The following is a 20,332-nucleotide window of genomic DNA, read 5'->3' as shown; positions in this document are numbered from 1 at the left end:
TAGGGACAAGGGGGGGGGTGTTTTTTTACATACAGTACTGTAATCTATAAGATTACAGTATACTGTTTGTATTGTGTTTGTTTACCTTTTTGAATTTGGCGCCGGTCTCCGCCCCCGTGCGTCGTAACGTTGCAGGGAACGGAGATCGGCGGCACAGGAGGACACTGTGTGAATCGAGCGAGGTCCCGCTCGCTCACACAGCGCGGTGGCATCGCTGGATCCAGGAACAAGGTAAGCCAGCGCGCGCTGCAGGCTCTGCATAGCTACCCAGAGCGTGACTTGGGGTTACCGATTTTGGCACAAAAAATCCACCCAGAGTCACGCTCGGGAATACCGCCAGGAGGGTTAAATCATATGTACTATAAATGTGTGAGTGCATTTCCCATGATAGTCCCAGGTGGAGGCACTTATTCTCAATCCTTTGCCTTGAACATATTCCTCATCCCTATATCCCATAGGTGAGCAGGATAAATACCATCCAATCAAATGGCGTTTAAATGCGAGCCAGCACCCATCTATTCTGAAGGAAAAAATTTTTAGGAAATGGATACCAAGCGCCCTGAGGCGATCCAGTTCGCATATGTAGCGCTATACAAGTTTCTCACTCACTCACTCAACTATACCCCAAAAAAAATATTAACAGAGAATAGGGGGGCAGAGAGAAAAGAAAAAATCAGAAAAGCTATATCTCCAAAAAGTTCCAAGGGCAGGGAACATATTAAATGGCCACTCACCCATGTATCTTACCTTTTCCTCGATTTCCCTTCTAAGGGCCCTTTCACACGGGGCGGATCAGTAATGATCCGCCTCCGTGTGTCGGTCAGCTCAGCGGGGATCCTCCGTAAAATCCCCGCTGAGCTGTCGGCTGACAGGGCGGTCCCCGCACACTGTGCAGGGACCGCCCTGTCTTTTCTCTGCTCTCCCCTATGGGGGGATCGGATGAACACGGACCGTGTGTCTGTGTTCATCCGATCCGCAGAAGGAAGAAAAAATAGTGTTTTCTTCCATCCGCAAAATCGGATCTTTGCGGAGGCGGGTGATTACGGGTGTCAGTGGATGTTCATCCGCTGACACCTGCAATCACATAGGGACCCATGTATGTCCCATTTTCATCCGCAAACGGATGGATGAAAATGCGAAAGGGGCCTAAATGATTTCTCATGGAAGTGACAAATTCAGACAAAGGAAAAAAACATTTAGAAGGGAAATCGAAGGAAAAGGTAAGTGAACCAACAATGCACTAGCTTAAAGGAACCAATTTAGAAAATAAAAAACAAACCTTTACAACCCCTTTTATATCAAAGTTTTTTTAAAGGGCAACTGTCATCTCTGACCCGCTGTTGACCCACTTTAATGGGACGGCTGGTGATACGGCAGTGACACAACAAGGTGAGGGACGTGGACGCAGCAGGTGATTGGATGCCCAATAACGGGCGCTGCCATGATGGATCTGGAATGACAGGTGCTCTTTAAATGTAAGGACTTATTCTTGCTGGTAGTAAGAATCTTTAATATTTGCAAACAAAATTAAGTTTCCCTATTTAGAATAATAAGGGTTAGTAAAACAGTGATATCAGAACCGATTCAATCATACAGTTTGCAAAAAAAAAAATGGATAAAGGAATATTCCTGAACTTTGTTATCTTATGGTTACTGTGAAATTGTGTGAATGCAGTGCATGTTATCTCAGCTTGCAGAGATTGGATTCATTGAATGAGTTTACCAATAATGAAAATATTGTAGAAAATATTAAACAATCCTCATGCTACATAACTAAGCTCCATTTTGTGCTAAATAAATTTAATTATTAATGTACCTTAAACAGAAAACTATCTTTAGATAGATTTTTACTACAAAAACATTTTATTAAAATAATGCGAGGCATCAAAATTGCTCAGTAGACTTATTTAAAGGGGTTGTAAAGGTTCGTTTTTTATTTTCTAAATTGGTTCCCTTAAGCTAGTGCATTGTTGGTTCACTTACCTTTTCCTTCCATTTCCCTTCTAAATGTTTTTTTTCTTTGTCTGAATTTCTCACTTCCTGTTCCTCCTCAGTAAACTTGCCCCCATCATCCGAGCCGTTCTGGCTGGGGGTTAGTCAGCCAGAACAGCTTACTGAGGAGGAACAGGAAGTGAGAAATTCAGACAAAGAAAAAAAACATTTAGAAGGAAAATGGAAGGATAAGGTAAGTGAACCAAAAATTCACTAGTTTAAAGCGGAGCTCCACCCTAAAGTGGAACTCCCGCTGATCGGAACCCTCCCCCCCTCCGGTGTCACATTTGACACCTTTCAGGGGGGTGCAGATACCTGTCTAAAGACAGGTATTTGCACCCACTTCCGGCCACACAGTCTCGGGCAGACTGCAGGCATGACGTCACCTCCCCCCCCCCCCCCCGTTGTGTTCTGGGAACACTCGGCTCCCAGTACACAGCGGGAGCCAATCGGCAGCCCTAGCGTGACTTGTGCATGCGCCGTAGGGAAGCGGGCAGTGAAGCCGGAGCGCTTCACTTCCTGGTTCCCTCACCGAGGATGGCGGGGGGGGGGGGGCAGCAGAGTGATGAGCGATCGCTCGTCCTCTGCTGCGGACAGCGCTGGACTCCAGGACAGGTAAGTGTCCTAATATTAAAAGTCAGCAGCTGCAGTATTTGTAGCTGCTGGCTTTTAATATTTTTTTCAGCGGACATCCGCTTTAAGGGAACCTATTTAGAAAATAAAAAACAAACCTTTACAACCCCTTTAAGTACTTGTCTATTTTCTTAAAACTGCTGACCTTTCCAAATGCATTCTTTGAAATTTCATAATTGTCTAGTTATTCACTTGCATTGAATTAGAAAGTGAAGGGGAATACAAGCAAGCTGACATCATCATTTTGTAACCAAGATTGTGTCTTTTCGATTTTAGGTTTGAGAGCCTGGACCAGGAAATGAACAGTCTAATGGGCCGGGTGTTGGATGTTAATCAGATAGTGCAGCAGATGCTGGAGGGGGGACATCCCAGTTCCTCCGAGGTCCGAGCCTGTCAGGATCACCTAAACAGCAGGTGAGCAATGTTACATGGATGGTAAGTGACTGAAGTGCAGACTTCCAACTCTTGGGCTTTTTGCACAATGTAAGGAAAACGGGTGTATGGGCGACGTTCCCACATCTAAGCGCCGCCCAGTGCTGAGACCTTGAGGCTGCTGACCCCTCCAGTGTACCAGAGTAAGGAAAGGGATGGTCAGCACTCAGGATGACATCCGAAAAAATTGTATTTCTTTATTCAGTAAACATGTATAATGTTGTAAAATAGCCTCCTCGTTTCAGACGTCATCCTGAGTGCTGACCATCATTTTCCTTACTTTTTGCACAATGTACCTCCCGAGACAAGAGGTATTTATTTTAAGTGGAATAATATTTGTATGCTTTGCCACTGGGCTCAAGCACAGCAATGGGGGTTATTTACGAAAGGCAAATCCACTTTGTACTACAAGTGCAAACTACAAGTGCAAAGTGCACTTGAAATTGCACTGAAAGTGCACTTGGAAGTGCAGTCGCTGTAGATCTGAGGGGTAGATCTGAAATGAGGGGAAGCTCTGCTGATTTTATCATCCAATCATGTGCAAGCTAAAATGCTCTTTTATTTCCCTTGCATGTCCCCCTCGGATCTACAGCGACTGCACTTTCAAGTGCACTTTTAGTGAGTTTCAATGCACTTTGCACTTGTAGTGCAAAGTGGATTTGCCTTTAGTAAATAACCCCCAATATGTTCTACCACTAACACAAACTTTATCTGTAGAGGACCTTCATTGCTTTTCTAATCCTGTGAAATAATAAAAGCGTGATTGTATTTTGAATAAAGTAACCAGAAGGTGAAGTCCACTATGAAGGTTGTGGCAGTCCAACTCCTCCAGGATGGCACATCAATACGTGTCAGTGCCAGAAGGTTTGCCGTGTCTCCCAGCACAGTCTCAGGAGCATGGAGGAGATTCCAGGAGACAGGCAGTTACTCTAGGAGAGCTGGACAGAGCCGTAGAAGGTCCTTAACCCATCAGCAGGACCGGTATCTGCTCCTTTGTGCAAGGAGGAACAGGATGAGCACTGCCAGAGCCCTACAAAATTACTTCCAGCAGGCCACTGGTGTGAATGTCTCTGACCAAACAATCAGAAACAGACTTCATGGGGGTGGCCTGAGGGCCCGACGTCCTCTAGTGTGCTCTGTGCTCACTGCCGGACACTGTGGCGCTCAATTGGCATTTTCCATTGAACACCAGAATTGGCAGGTCCGCCTCTAGTGCCCCATGCTTTTCACAGATGAGAGCAGGTTCACCCTGAGCATATGTGACAGACGTGAAAGGGTTTGGAGAAGCCGCGGAGAACTTTAGGCTGCCTGTAACATCGTTCAGCATGACCGGTTTGGTGGTGGGTCAGTGATGGACTGGGGAGGCATATGCATTGAGGGATGCACAGACCTCTACAGGCTACACAATGGCACACTGACTGCCATTAGGTATCGGGATGAATTCCTTGGACCCATTGGCAGACCCTACGCTGGTGCAGTGGGTCCTGGGTTCCTCCTGGTGCACGACAATGCCCGGCCTCATGTGGCGAGAGCATGCAGCCAGGTCCTGGAGGATGAAGAAATTGATACCATTGAATGGCCTCCACGCTCATCTGACCTAAATCCAAAAGAACACCTCTGGGACATTGTTTCGATCCATCCGGTGCCACCAGGTTGCACCGCCAGTCTGTTCAGGAGCTCAGTGATGTTCTGGTCCAAATCTGGGAGGAAATACCCCAAGACACCATCCGTCGGCTCATTCGGAGCATGCCCTGATGTTGTCCCCAAGCACTTGGGGGCCATACAAACTACTGAGGGCCATTTTGAGTTGTTGCAATGAAATTTTACCAAACGGACTCGCTTGCTGCATAATATTTTCACTTTGATTTTCGGGGTGTCTTTGAATTCAGCCCTCTGTAGGTGGATAATTTTCATTTCCATCAAATGATGTGCCATCCTTTCATTCCTAACACATTACCCCGTCCATATCAGTGTAGATATCCAGCATGAGATTTTTGCCCGTTGAGATCTGATATGTTTTCAAAGTGTTCCTTTAATTTTTTTGAGCAGTGTATATATATAAAAAAAAAATTGTATTGTCTGTCTTATTTTGTTTATAGCGCAACAAATAAAAAACCCAGTGGTGATCAAATAATAAAGGCAAAATAAAGCTGTTTTGAGGGGAAAAGTTACCTACATTTATCTTATGTACAGCATTGCATGACCGTGCAATTGTCAGTTGCAAAAATTGGCCTGGTCGTGAAGCGGGGGGAAAATCTTCCGGAGGTCAACTGGTTAAAGGGGCTGTAAAGGTTTTTTTTTGTTTTTTTCTAAATAGGTTCCTTTAAGCTAGTGCATTGTTGGTTCACTTACCTAACAGGAAGTGAGAAATTCAGACAAAGAAAAAAAAAAACATTTAGAAGGGAAATCGAAGGAAAAGGTAAGTGAACCAACAATGCACTAGCTTAACCACTTGAGGTCCCGCCTATTGTAAAATAAAATAATAAAAAAAATAAAAAATTCTGTCCCCTATTTTGTAGGTGCTGTAACTTTTGCGCAAACCAGCCGCTTATTGCGTTTTTTTTTTTTTGAAAATTGTCGCTATTTTTTTTGTTTATAGCGCAAAAAATAAAAACCGCAGAGGTGATCAAATACCACCAAAAGAAAGCTCTATTTGTGGGGAAAAAAAGGACGTCAATTTTGTTTGGGAGCCACGTCGCACGACTGCGCAATTGTCAGTTAAAGCGACGCAGTGCCAGAAGCTGAAATTTCGCCTGGGCAGGAGGGGGGTATATGTGCCCAGTAAGCAAGTAGTTAAAGGAACCTATTTAGAAAATAAAAAAACAAACCTTTACAACCCCTTTAAGCAATGAAGTCGCAGCCACTGTCATTTTTTTTTTTTTTTTAGATCTGCTTGTTTATGCATTTAAAATGAATGTTGTCTCTTATCAGGTGGAACCGAATTGTGGAATTAGTGGAGCAGAGGAAAGAACAGATCACTGCTGTGCTTCGCCTGCAGAATTATTTCCTAGAGTGCAATGAAGTGAAGTCTCAGATCCGTGAAAAGAGGAAAGCTATGGAGAACAGCCAGTGTGGCAGTGGAGAGTTGGGTGGGGTGCTGGCCTTGCAAAGGAAACTTTCAACCATGGAGGCAGCATTGGTGGCTTTGGAACCCAAGCTGGTCCAGCTGCAGCAAGATGCTGAAGTTCTCGCCACATGCCACCCACCTCAGGCCATGGAGGTGTTGGTACACTTTGAAGAAATTAGCGGAGAGTGGGAAGCTCTGAAGAGGACTATCCAAGGATGTGAGGACTCTCTAACAGTGGCCAGCAAGTTGCAGCAGTTTATACAAGACCTGGACAACTTCCTGACCTGGTTGGTTAAGACACAAACTGCAGTGGCTACAGAGGAGTTGCCTTCCAACCTGTCTGATGCTGAGAGATTGTTAGGACTTCATGGTTCCCTTAAAGAGGAGATCAGTAGATATGAGGAAGACTACAACAAGATCCAGGCTGTCAGTGACCTTCTGAGCCTAGAAGAGGCTGACCTTCCATATCTCTCTCTCCAGCAGTGGTTGCAGAAGCTGGAAGTTGGATGGAACAAGCTTCTCCAGATGTGGGAGAACAGAAGGGAGGTCCTTGTGCAGTCCCACATCTTCCATCTGTTTTTAAGAGATGTTAAACAGGCTGAGGCTTGCTTGAACAACCAGGTGAGGCAACATTTTTTGAAAAATATGTCAGTTGTGTTTTTAAAGAAACAAAAGGTGTGCTAGAGTAATAGTAACTATGTACACTATCGTTTGATTACCCCATTTTTGGTTTGCATAACTTTTTGGAGCAATAGAAGATGAAAGGAGTGAGGAGTGAACATGCAGCCAATGGGAGGTAGAGCTTATGATCTAGGTCTTCCCCTCTCAACCAAGGTTCCATGAGACGATAAGGCCGCGTACACACTATCAGTCAAAACCGATGAAAACGGACTGAAGGTCCGTTTTCATCGTTCCAAACTGATTGTGTGTGGGCCCCATCGGTCAGTTATCCTTCGGTCAAAAAAATGAGAACTTGCTTTAAAATTTAACCGATAGGTCAAAACCGATCGTTGGTATGCAAAAGCATCGGTTAAAAACCCGCGCATGCTCAGAATCAAGTCGACGCATGCTTGGAAGCATTGAACTTTGTTTTTTTCAGCACGTCGTTGTGTTTTACGTCACCGCGTTCTGACACGATCGGTTCATTAACCTATGGTGTGTAGGCACATCAGACCATCAGTTAGCTTCATCGGTTAACCGATGACAACGGTCCTTCGGACCGTTTTCATCGGACGGACTGATCGTGTGTACGAGGCCTAAGGATCCTCCAGAAGTTGCTATGGGTTCCTTGAGCAAAGACTAATTTCTGCCTTTCAGATCAGGAGCCACTGCCATCAATAATCTTTTATAGCTATCTGTATCCTTCCCAATGGCCACAAATGTAGGGAGCATATTTCCCAGTGACCATCACACTAATGTGTAAAGGGCTTCCCTGAGACTGTAAATTTATTTCAAGGGTTAAATTACTGTATTTGCCAATATTAATGCGAGGCCCAGGTACCGGTCCCCGCTTCCGGGAGACCTAGCTGCCAAAGATCCCCCGAAAGTTCGGCCCTCCTCCTTCCCCCGCTGCCAGGCCATTCACAAAGCACAGTGGGCAGTTGGGAACCGGCTGTGAAGCCGCAAGGCATCACTGCCGGTTTACCTTAACAGGAATAACGGCGGCAGCACCGAGAGCCGATCGAAAAATCGATCTTTACATCACAGGATCCCTGGATAGGTAAGTGTCCCAATATTGAAAGTCAGCAGCTACAGTATTTGATTTGTATTTAAATTTTTTGGTGGGGGGGGGCTGGAGCTCCGCTTTAACAACCTGCCGAACGCCATATGTACTGCAGGGCGGCGGCTCCTGTGTGCAGAATCATGTACAGGTTGCTGTTTCAAATGCCTCTGAACATCCATCTGAACCCATTTTTTTGTGTTCCAAAAAATGCTTCTAAACTCAACTGCTTTGAAATGACCCAGTGTACATGTACTGATAAGAAGATAGCATAGAGGAAAATTCAGGGGCAGCTGAAAAAAACGCCCAACTGATCCTTAGGGGATCACATCTAGGCGTTTTCACGCCAGACGCCCACCGCTATTGCAGCCTGCAATACGCTGGAGGGGGGATTTTACATTGTCGGCTATGGAGATGGTTCACATCTCCACGCCGAACGCCGAAACGCCTGAAGCTCAAAACAAGTCCCGGACCCTTTTTTGTCGCGCGAATCGGGCGGTTTGGGCGTTTTTGAGCGTTTCTATTTCCCATAGAAAGTAATGGAAATGCTCGATTCAAGCGACTAGCGCGACAATGAGTGTTTGCTATGGCGTTTTGTCGCTTTAATCAATAGAACATTTCACCCAGGCAGAAGATAAAAAAAATCTACCAACATAGCAACAAGTGATGAAAAGATGATAATTTTTCCTATTGGCTAAAATAAAAAACGTTGAAGTACAAAAACGTCGGACGACGCTGTATGCAAACGCGCAAATAAGCATGAATACACGCGACAAAACGCCAGAAAAAACGACCGAACGACCTACGCTCAGGTGTGAATGCAGCCTAAACGTCCGTTTATCAGCAGCAGTTGTTGTTTAAGAACAACAGTGACATCTGCTGGACATTTGTATGTCCTGCAATTCTTGGATAATACCAGCAATCACTTGTAAGGCCCCGTACACACGACCGAGGAACTCGACGTGCCAAACACATCGAGTTCCTCGGCGAGTTCAGTGTGGAAGCCGCCGAGGGGCTCGGCGGGCCGACTTTCCTCATTGAACAACGAGGAAATAGAGAACATGTTCTCTTTTCGGCCCGACGAGTTCCTCGACGGGTTCCTCGCTGAAAAGTGTACACACGACCGAGTTTCTCGCCAGAATCCAGCTCCGACCGAGTTTCTGGCTGAATTCTGCCGAGAAACTCGGTCGTGTGTACGGGGCCTAAGGCAGCCAGGCTAAAATGGAAAGATGAAGCCAGACAACCCATAGAGGCGATTCAGTTCGCATGTGCCGCGCTATATAAGTTTTTCATTCATTCAACATTGTATTGCTGTTTTGTTGTGTCCTTTTTTTTTTTTCTCTGGTGGGAGGGAATATTCTCAAAAATCTTGTATGCGGGCAGCACTATTCTGCCTCTGTGAGCGCTGGACACAATTGGATGTGAAACACATTGTTGTTTAATTGCAACTGTAAATGCATATTTGTTGCCAAATGGCTCTGACTGCAAATGTCTTTATTTTAAAGTCATCAATTGCAACAAGTAGACAAGATCAAGTGAAAGTCACCAGTCACAGAAAATTAAAAATGCCAGAGCTGTGATTTTAAATTGCTCTTTAAATAACTACTAAGCTTATGAATGTGTGTTTACTAGTCCAGAAGGAAAGATTTTTCTGTGTTATGAAAGCCGGTTCCCTCCATAGTCGATTATTCCAATGCTTTACTTCCAGTCAGGATGCAAAACTTAAAGAATTAAGTTAGAATGGTTATCATTATTTTATTTTTACAGGAGTCAGCCCTGGCTCATGTTGAGGTGCCCAACACTGTAGAAGGGGTGGAGAAAGCCATCAAGAAGCACAAGGATTTCCTGACCACCATGGAGATGAACACACAGAAGGTTAAGATAGCAGTGGAAGCTGGGGAAAGCTTGATACGACTTGGAAATGTGTTTGCTGACCGTGTCCAGGAGCGGATCGCGGCAATCCAGAAAAGGTGAGAGACTGGAGATTTACTGGTCTTTCTCTGTGTGCCCAATATTTCTAACTTTGCTCAGTTATGACCTTGGATATGCATCCTGGAACCACCAATATTTATGTATGAACACCGATAAAAAGAAATATAGTTTTCTTCAGGGATCCCTAACATTAGACAGCTTAAAGTACAGAAAAATCTGTAAGATGAACTTACACAGGACCCCCACCTCGCCCCGGTAAAGCCGTCTCATGGCTCCGGGGCTTAGAAATACCCCATCAGGTGGTACGTTTAGGAGCATTCTAGTTGGTCAGCGCCGTCACATGGGCGGTGGGGACCAATCAGAAGCCGCGTAGCCCGTCTTCTCAGCGGGTAGGAAGAAGAGAGAGCTGTGAGGCCTCCATTCGATTGCCATCATTCAGATCAGCAGGACTAGGGAGGGGCAAGGTGGGGGTCCTGTGTAAGTTCACCTTACAAATTTTTCTGTAAAGGTGAACTTACACTCTAAAGGCTAAAGCCCTGTACACAGGGGCCAGAATCTCGTCAGGAAAAAAACTGTTTTTCCTGACGAGATTCTTGGCAAGAATCTCTTGCCGGCCGAGTGTACAAACACTCAATTCAAAAGAACCGCCGTTCTTTTGTATGGCAAGAACACAGTGACGTCATCGCATACGACGAGCATGCCGCCATCTTGCTGCACCCTACACTGCCCTTGGAAGCTACCGCGCATGCTTCAAAGTCATTTCGGGCATGAGCGGGTTTCCACGGCGACAGGTAAGTATACAGACGCTCAGGTTTCTCGGCAGGAAAACACTGCCGAGAATCACGATGAGAAAAATAGAGAACAGGTTCTCTATTTTTCTCGCTGAGATTCTGGGCAGTTTTCTGGACAAGAAACCTGAAAGCCTCGTACACACGCACGGTTTACTCGGCAGAAAACCGAGCGTGTGTACGAGGCTTAACACCTTTTCTTACCCTGTTTTTTAGGGTGTAACATGGTGCCAAAAAGAATCCCCAACCCCTTCTCTTCCTTTCCGTCAGTATCATGGAGTTGGAATCCCCAGCAGCTTCTGTCACTTTTTTAACTTTGTGGGGCTGTGCATGGCTCCCCCCACACAGCCTGTCATTTATTCACAGAGATCTGTAAAAAGGAAGAACTACAAATCCCATCTGTCACTGTGTAGTTATTACTTAATTACTGCAATTGTAGCCCATTGACCCTTCCTGCAGCCCTGTAACCAAAGGTCCATACCTTGGTATAGCCCAGCAGCTACAGGAAGTATGCAGGAGCCTGCGCATTGCATCCACAAAGTACATTTGCAATGTTTTGCAGTCTCCCGTGCAAAAAATAAATAAAAATAAATGCACATTCTTTCCTGAAAATATAGGTGCATTTTTTTTTCTTGTAAAAAAAAAAGTCCCCGCTCCACATTTCCCTGCACGGAGAGAGAGTCCCCGCTCCACATTTCCCTGCACGGAGAGAGAGTCCCCGCTCCACATTTCCCTGCACGGAGAGAGAGTCCCCGCTCCACATTTCCCTGCACGGAGAGAGAGTCCCCGCTCCACATTTCCCTGCACGGAGAGCGAGTCCCCGCTCCACATTTCCCTGCACGGAGAGAGAGTCCCCGCTCCACATTTCTCTGCACTGAGGGAGAGTCCCTGCTCCACATTTCCCTGCACGGAGAGAGAGTCCCCGCTCCACATTTCTCTGCACTGAGGGAGAGTCCCTGCTCCACATTTCCCTGCACGGAGATCACCAACACTCGGCTGTGCTCTGAATGGAATGGACACAAACTCTCACCTCAGGTGCAGTTAACAGCACTGTGGCAGGACAGATGTGCTTCTGGGCTCTTATCCAGCCCTGCCAGCCTCCCTCCCGGAGTCACCTGAGCATTAACACTCGGCCAACTGCGGAACTGCACATGCACAGTTCCCAGCTGGCAGCACATCAGCGTTTTTACAGGGAATCAGAGCGGCCCGGGGGACAATTGCATCTGCACTTGGCAGGAATAGAGCAAAAAACTTGTAAGGTGATGATACTACAGGAGACGTAAGAAGCCATGGGGGACCAAGCCCAGCAGGATCCACTTTTAACTGAAATATCACTTTTGGATGGACCGGCCCTTTAATTGTACAAGTGATACAAAGGACATGGCGGAGGGAGTGTGTGTATGGAATACATTAGTGGGTTAAAGGATATGTAAATCATGGATTAAAAATAAAAAAGTCATATTTATCTCCTCTGACCAGTTAGTTTTTCACAGAGTGGCCCTGATCCTCTTCTGGGGTCCCTCAGCAGTGCTCCTGGCTCCTCCTTCTCTTCTCGAGTGCCCCATTGGCGAGCCACTCTACCTTGAGGCACTCGTGCTCACGTGCTCTCGAATTCTGCTGCTGCATCTATTGACACAGACACCAGGAGTCGGCCAATGGCTGCGCTGCTATCAATCTATCCAAACAGGACCCAAGACACCGGATGGAGCTGGCGTGCTAGTCTCCATCACAGCAAAGACCGGGTTCAGGTAAATAAAAGGGGGGCACTGGGGGGGCAGCTGCATTACAGGAGGTTTGCATTAAGGTGAAAAACCTCAACGGTTTACAACCCCTTAAAGGGAATGCAAACACTAAGGCCCCATACACACGATAGAATCCATCCGCAGATAAATCCCAGCAAATGGGTTTCAGCGGATAGATCCTATGGTGTGTACACTCCAGCGGATCTGTTTCCGCGGATATATCTCCCCTGGGATGGATTCCAGCAGATCGAATATTCGCTGACATGCTAAACAAATCCATCTGCTGGAATCCATCCCAACGGATGGATCCGCTGGTCTGTATAGACTCACAGGATCCATCCGTCCGAAGGGATCCCCCGCATGCGTCGTAATGATTTGACGCATGCGTGGAATTCCTTATATGACAGCGTCGCGCACGTCGCCGCGTCATAATCGCGGCGACGGCGCGACACGTCATCGCCAGAGGATTTCGGCGCGGATTTCAATGCGATGGTGAGTACACTCCATCGCAGAGAAATCTGCTGAAATCCTCGAGAGGATTTATCCGCGGAAACGTTACGCTGGAACGTATTCGCGGATAAATCCTCTCGTGTGTATGGGGCCTAAGGCCCCGTACACACGATAGAATCCATCCGCTGAAAAATCTTAGCGGATCGGTTTCAGCGGATAGATTCTTTGGTGTGTACATTCCTGCGGATATTTAAACCCGCGGAAATTTCCCAATTCCAGCAGATAAAAATTTGTAGACATGTCTACAAATCTATCCGCTTGAATTGGCTCCCGCGGATCGATCAGGTGGTCTGTACAGACTCACCGGATCGATCTGTCCGAAGGGATTCCCCGCATGCGTCGTAATGATTCGACGCATGCGTGGAATTCCTTTTATGACAGCGTCGCGCACGTCGCCGCATCATCATCGCGGCGACGACGCGACACGTCATCGCGAGGGGATTTCGGCGCGGATTTCGATCCGCTGGTGAGTACACTCCATCGGATCCAAATCCGTGGAAATCCTCGAGAGGATTTATCCACGGATACGGTCCGGTGGACCGTATCCGCGGATAAATCCTCTCGTGTGTACTAGACCTAACAATGAACTTCTCCTATTTTGTCTAATTTGCAAAAAAAAATCCCTGCCAGAAATCCATTAATCAAAAAAATTGGCAGGTAAAAAAGATCAGTAGTAAGAAAAGATGAAAATTGACCTTAGATAAGATCATAGATGGAAAAGGGGTTACTGTAGGCTACACTGAAATGATCCTGATCCTAAAAATGATAAACTCAATATATGTATCAAAAAGTTTATTCTGGTGATTTAATTAATCAAATAGGATCACATTCAAATATCACAACACAGTTTAAAAGAACATGGTATTGGGTACCTAGTGTCTGACCATGAACACACATAACATACAAGACATACAATAGACAACATTGACACACAACGCTGTCCGAATACGGAGGAATATATAGACGGAGACGGAGATCGAGGCGTCACACCGGGCTATCTAGCCCGCGCTCTGGACACGGAGTATACTCAACTCCCTTCCCAACAAGCCCCCTGCATTCTAGGGCACATCATTTGGGATAACCAACCAGAGGACTGCACAAACAGGACTTACCATCACTCTGATCATTCCACAGAATGAATGAACTTCTACTAAAGGTCTGTAATCACCTTTCATCTTGAATGTTTTCATCTGGAGTCATATGGATGACTATATTATTTGAAACCATTATAAGCTTTAAACACACTGTCGCTATATACCTCTGGGGACATAGTTGCTCGAATTGAACAGTAATACAACTTCCATGACCTCTGGAAATTGAGCTATACCCATGTATAATCCTATTTAACCATCTCAGTAAGAAACGTAGCTGTGTTGTCACGGCACTGCCTTTATAGGATGGCCACATCTAGAATTGGTGATGTATGACTCATATACACCACCATTATTTATATTATTTAAATCAATATACCTGTGCATTTCCAGATATTAAATGCCTTCCTAATTGACAGCATACTGCGCATCGCTTCCAATGCAATTCAACCAACTGAATATATATCCAGACTGCCAAGATCATACAGTGTACGTTTATTTCAGACCAAGTGAATCATTACTCATTCGAATGATCATTGAAATACTACCATCTAATACAGAGTGAAAATCTTGAGAATTGATGCTATCTCGCATCTTTCATGAGAGGAAGTTACTCCCTCATCAATGGTGAACTTATCAATGGTTCACTATACAATCCTCCTGCCTAGTCATACCTGTTGCAGCATTACTACCTCCATCTCCACACCCCCTTCCCCCCCCCCCCCCCCCCCCCCCCCCCCCCCTCTACCCCCTCAGGGTTCAGTCATTGGCCAGTACACTACCAGGGTCACAATTGGAAGTCAGGTGTCAACAAATATTTTTGAATACCGTCATACCCTAATATCCAATATATATTGTTTATAGTGACGATAACCAATGACTGACCCCGACAGAGTCCGGACAGCGTCGTGTGTCAATGTTGTCTATTGTATGTCTTGTATGTTATGTGTGTTCATGGTCAGACACTAGGTACCCAATACCATGTTCTTTTAAACTGTGTTGTGATATTTGAATGTGATCCTATTTGATTAATTAAATCACCAGAATAAACTTTTTGATACATATATTGAGTTTATCATTTTTAGGATCAGGATCATTTCAGTGTAGCCTACAGTAACCCCTTTTCCATCTATGATCTTATCTAAGGTCAATTTTCATCTTTTCTTACTACTGATCTTTTTTACCTGCCAATTTTTTTGATATATGCTATGGTTACGGCCCCACTTTCATCATTGATGAGCGATCCCACACATGTTCACTGTTCACTGTATCAGACTTGCACATACCCCCATCCCCCCCCTCTTTTCCCCCAAATGCTTATACAGAAATCCATTAAGCCTGTAAGTTCCCGTGCTCTGTGCCTCTGTTGCATTGAAACCTCAAGCAGTATTGTCAGCCCTTGCTCAGTTCTCCTCTGTAGACTACAGAACACCTGCCCCTTATGTTATGAAGATCAGGAGGGGGTGTCCTATAGTCCTAACACACTTTTTGCCCAAGGGTGCCTACGATGCTTTTCTGTACATAGAGTATGGCAATGAACTTTGTGGAAGCAATTATCTCTCTGCAGAGGTCCAACATGCCCCCTGCTGAGTCTGAGATATAGCACTGCAATGAATACAGCTCAAGATCCCTGCTATTGGAGAGTTCTAGCTCTGACCCTTCAGGGAGGAAGCTGTTTAACCACTTCAGTACAAGGCACATTCACCCCCTTCCTGCCCAGGCCATTTTTCCGCTTTTAGCGCTGTCGCACTTTGAATGACAATTGCGTAGTCATGCAACACTGCACCCAAATTAATTTTTAATTATTTTCTTCACACAATGAGGCCCCGTACACACGTCCGAGGAACTCGACGTGCCAAACACATCGAGTTCCTCGTCGAGTTCAGTGTTGAAGCCGCCGAGGATCTCGGCGGGCCGACTTTCCTCATTGAACAACGAGGAAATAGAGAACATGTTCTCTATTTGGCCCGACGAGTTCCTCGTCGGCTTCCTCGCTGAAAAGTGTACACACGACCGAGTTTCTCGGCAGAATCCAGCTCCGATCGAGTTTCTGGCTGAATTCTGCCGAGAAACTTGGTCGTGTGTACGGGGCCTTAGAGCTTTTTGGTGGCATTTAATCACTGCTGGGTTTTTCATTTTTTACAAAAAAAATGAAAAAAAGCCAACAAATTGTTAGTTTCTGCCAGTAAATTTTGTAAATAAGTAATTTTTCTCCTTCACTGATGTGCGCTGATGAGGCTTCACTTATTGGCACTTATAGGCTGCACTGATGAGGCAATACTTATGGGCACTGATTGGTGGCACTGATTTGCACTGCTAGGGCTTTCCTGTAAACAGAGCACGGATGCTCCGTGCCCTGATTACCTGCCCTGGTCTCCCCTGCGAGGATATACCGCTGATCAGCACTCCTTGCCACACACTCTGTCAGTGTGAGGCGAGGTAAGATGATTAACGGCACTTCCACATTTACACGTGACACGCTGTGGTTAAACAGCTGTGTCATCGACTCTTTACAAAGATGTGCCGTGTCATAGGAACACGGCGCGGCCACGATCACCGCATTGCGCGCCCCCACGGCCATTTTGGGGCACCGTCATATGACGTCCACCCAGGACGAGAGCCACACCGCTCCTCTGTCATTTGAAGGTGGGCGGGCAGCAAGTGGTTAAAGATACCAACCTGTCTTTACACACCTTTTTGTTTTTATGCCTCTGGTTTGTACTGAGCTGATTGAAAATAAAAGTTTGGTTTGGCTTTAGGTCAGGGGTTAAAGTGAGCCTGCGGTGTCCCTATAGAGAGCAGTTACATTTGTCAGCAGCTAACAGATTTACTCAGTCGTGTTGTAGAGATCGATCGCTGAACAGAAACCCCACAAGAATAGTATGTAATGCTCCAGCTGTCCATTTTGTTGTGTTCAGAACAGACCAAACAAAATCTGAGCAGCACAATGGCTGTGTGTTGATGTGCATTGTGGTGCACAGCAATGCATACAGTACAGGGCATCCAGAAAATATTCACAGCACTTCACTTTTTCCACATTTTATTATGTTACAGCCTTATTCCGAAATGGATTCGATTCATTCTTTTCTTCAAAACTCTACAAACAATACCCCATAATGACAACATGATTGCAAATTTATTAAAAATATAAAATGAAAAAAATCCCATGTACATAAGTCTTCACAGCTAAGGATGAGCTCTGGCGTGTTCGCATAGAACATGTGCAGAGCCCGCCAGGAAGTGTGCACGGCGCTGCGCTAATAACAGCCCGGGAGATGTTTCACGATCCCTGCAGCCGAGCATCGGGACAATGTCTCCCTGGCTGTGATTAGCACATCGCCGTGCTCACTTCCTGGCGGGCTCTGCACGTGTTCTATGCGAACACGCCGGAGCTCATCCAGATTCACAGCCTTTGTCATGACACCTAAATCTGAGCTCAGGTGCATCCCGTTTCTACTGATCACCCTCGAGATGTTTCTACAACGTGATTGGAGTCCACCTGTGGTAAATTCAGTTTCAACATGTAGGCCCGGATTCAGAAAGCACTTACGCTGACGTATCTCGAGATACGCCGCGTAAGTGTAAATTTGCGCCGTCGTATCTGTGCGCCGTACCCACAGAACTAGATACGCCTGAAAATAGGCTTCTTCCGACCGACGTAACTTTCCTACGCCGGCGTATCGTGGGTGCATATTTACGCTGGACACATCTGGCGCTCCTATTGATTTCCTATTCTAATATGCAAATGAGGGAGATACGCCGATTCATGAACGTACGTCCGCCCGGCGCAGGCTACGCGCAGTGCGCGTAAGTTGTACGTCCGGCCTAAAATTACCCCTCATAAAGCAGGTGTAACTCAGCAACAGACGTGCACAGGTCAGCTGGAGAGCAGCTGCAGCAGCACCGTTACGGACGAGCTGAGCAACCACACTTGCAGGACAACACATCCGTATGCCAACATGCCAGGGGCAGCCATGGTCATAGCACTACTGCGTCCACAGGCACGGAGGAGGGTACGGGAGAGGATATACCGAACGCGCATTAACGTCTTTGGCATGGGGGAATCGGAGGTGTATCGCATCTTTAGATTCAGCCCTGATGCCATCCTGGAAATAGCCACAGCCCTGCATGATGAAATCACCAGCAAGACACAACGCGCACAAGCAGTGCAGCCACTGGTCAAGGTACTGGCAACACTCCATTTCCTCGCCAGTGGATCTTTTAAACGTACAAGTGGAGTCGTGGCTGGGATGTCACAATCCAGCATGAGCAGATGCATGCACCAGGTTGTCCCCGCAATCCTCACACGCATGTCCCACCACATCATCAAACCCACCCATGAGCATCGGCGGCAGAAGGCAATGCATGATTTCTACAGAATTGCGGGCTTCCCACGCACCGTGGGGGCCATTGAATGCACACATGTGGCACTACGGCCCCCCCCGTGCCACAGAGCACATATACCGCAATCGTAAGCATTGGCATTCCATCAATGTACAGGTGATAGCCGATGCCCAATGCCTCATATGGCACGTCCGTGCCAAACACCCTGGGGCCAGCCACGACAGCTACATATTCCGTCAAAGCACCATCCCAACAGAATTCGAACAGAACGTGTACAGGGACAGCTGGCTGGTTGGTGAGTGACATGGGTGTCAGGCATGACTGTCCGACCCCATGATGCAGACATCACAAGGGGCACATGCACAGCTAACATCCTCCTGTCTTTTCCCTTCCAGGTTGACCCGGCATATGCACTTGGGCCCCATCTCATGACTCCATACCGGAATCCCCAAACCAGAGGCGAGAGAAGATACAATGCTGCACACATACGTACCCGTGCAGTGGTGGAACGCACATTTGGCATCCTGAAGTCCCGTTTCCGATGCCTGGATAAGTCCGGGGGGACCCTGTTGTATTCCCCAAACTTTGTCTGCCAGATCATCGGTGCATGTTGCGTGCTGCACAACTACGCCATGAGAAAGGGCTTGGAGATTGACATACGTGTCGACCTGACCCCCGACCCACACAGTCCCCCCCCTAACCGAGGCTACCCCGTCTGCTGAGGGAACAGCAGTCAGGAGTTGCCTCGTGGAACGCATCTTTGCTAAACACACACATTCATCATGGCACACGGACAATGCACGCATGCACACCACTGTGATCCCTAGATCACACACACCACATTCACACGGTCGTGGGGATATTCTCTCCCCGACGACCCAGGGTGACACGCCTTGCTGGCAGGTATGTCACCCCCACATTCACGCACCAGTCACACTGTAGCCTGCACTCCTGACCGTGTGCAGTCACTACAAAAATAAAAAAAACTCATAACCTGAGTAGAAAACAAAAAGGAAAATACTCATCACCTGAGCAGAAAATAAAAAGGAAAAAACTCATAACCTGAGCAGAAAAAAAAAGGCACTCATTTGCCCTGTCATGGGCCAGGCATGGTGCCACGGCTCCTGCTCCTCAGTTGCCTGGGGGAAGCCTCGGGTGGGGGGGGGGGGGTGGGGCATCTGGAGGAGGATCATCCCCTGGTCTCTCCCTGGCTGGCTGCCTGCTCTCCAATGCCAGGGCAATGCGGGTGAGGACCGCATTTGTCTCCGCCTGCATCCGCAGCTGGCGGGTGGTGGTGTGTCGCTGGTGGCGCCTCCTCTGCCTCCCCTCCGCCTCGATGGCAGCTAAATTAGCCTATACGGCCACTGCCAGGGTCCTCCCCTCCACCTCAATGGCAGCAGTGTTGGCCTGGACAGCCACTGCAAGGCTCCTGACCTCTGCCACAAGGCCAGATGTTGTGGCCTGCAGCTCCCCAAGGCAGGTCACTATAGCAGTGCAGTTGGCACTCACATCCTGCAGGCTGTCAGAGATGGAGGTACTCTGATCAGCCTGCTGTGTGAGGGCCTGCTGGACAGCCAATGTGCAGGCAGCCTGGGTCTGGGCCGAGGAGGCCAGGCTCTCTGCCACACGGTGCAGGTCACCCGCTATAGCACCCATATGGTGGGTCTGCCGGGCCTGGTCCCTCGCCAGATTTTCCTCAAAGGCATCAGGATCACCCCTGGTCTTCCTCGTAGCCTTCCTGGGGGCAGGAGAGGCTTGGGGCCGTCTGTATGGGGAGGGGCTTTCCCTTATGGAGGAGGAGGATTAGGGACTTCCCCTGATGGAGGAGGCCCTTGAGGGGCTTTCCCTTATGGAGGAGGCCCTTGAGGGAATATCCCTTATGGAGGACGCCCTTGAGGGACTATCCCTTATGGAGGACGCCCTTGAGGGACTATCCCTTATGGAGGACGCCCTTGAGGGACTATCCCTTATGGAGGACGCCCTTGAGGGGCTATCCCTGATGGGGGAGGAGGTTTGGGAGGGTCCAGGGATGGGGATCTCCTCCACGAGGTAGACACCTTCCTCTAGAGCACCATGCTCCT

General features: G+C 47.3%; 1 protein-coding gene across 1 annotated transcript in view; it reads left to right on the top strand.

The window, feature by feature from the left end:
• The window catches only part of SPTBN4 (spectrin beta, non-erythrocytic 4), a 220,513-nt gene that overhangs the window by 56,279 nt on the left and 143,902 nt on the right, over positions 1–20,332 (top strand). Inside the window, exons 16-18 of the mRNA XM_040323157.1 lie at positions 2,902–3,039; positions 5,989–6,745; positions 9,612–9,814. Coding sequence (XP_040179091.1) covers positions 2,902–3,039; positions 5,989–6,745; positions 9,612–9,814 — 1,098 coding nt within the window. The remainder of the gene's footprint in view (positions 1–2,901; positions 3,040–5,988; positions 6,746–9,611; positions 9,815–20,332) is intronic.

The sequence above is a fragment of the Rana temporaria genome, chromosome 9 (assembly GCF_905171775.1).
Source record: "Rana temporaria chromosome 9, aRanTem1.1, whole genome shotgun sequence".
Classification (NCBI taxonomy): domain Eukaryota; kingdom Metazoa; phylum Chordata; class Amphibia; order Anura; family Ranidae; genus Rana; species Rana temporaria.
This window is presented reverse-complemented; position numbering and strand designations above follow the sequence as displayed.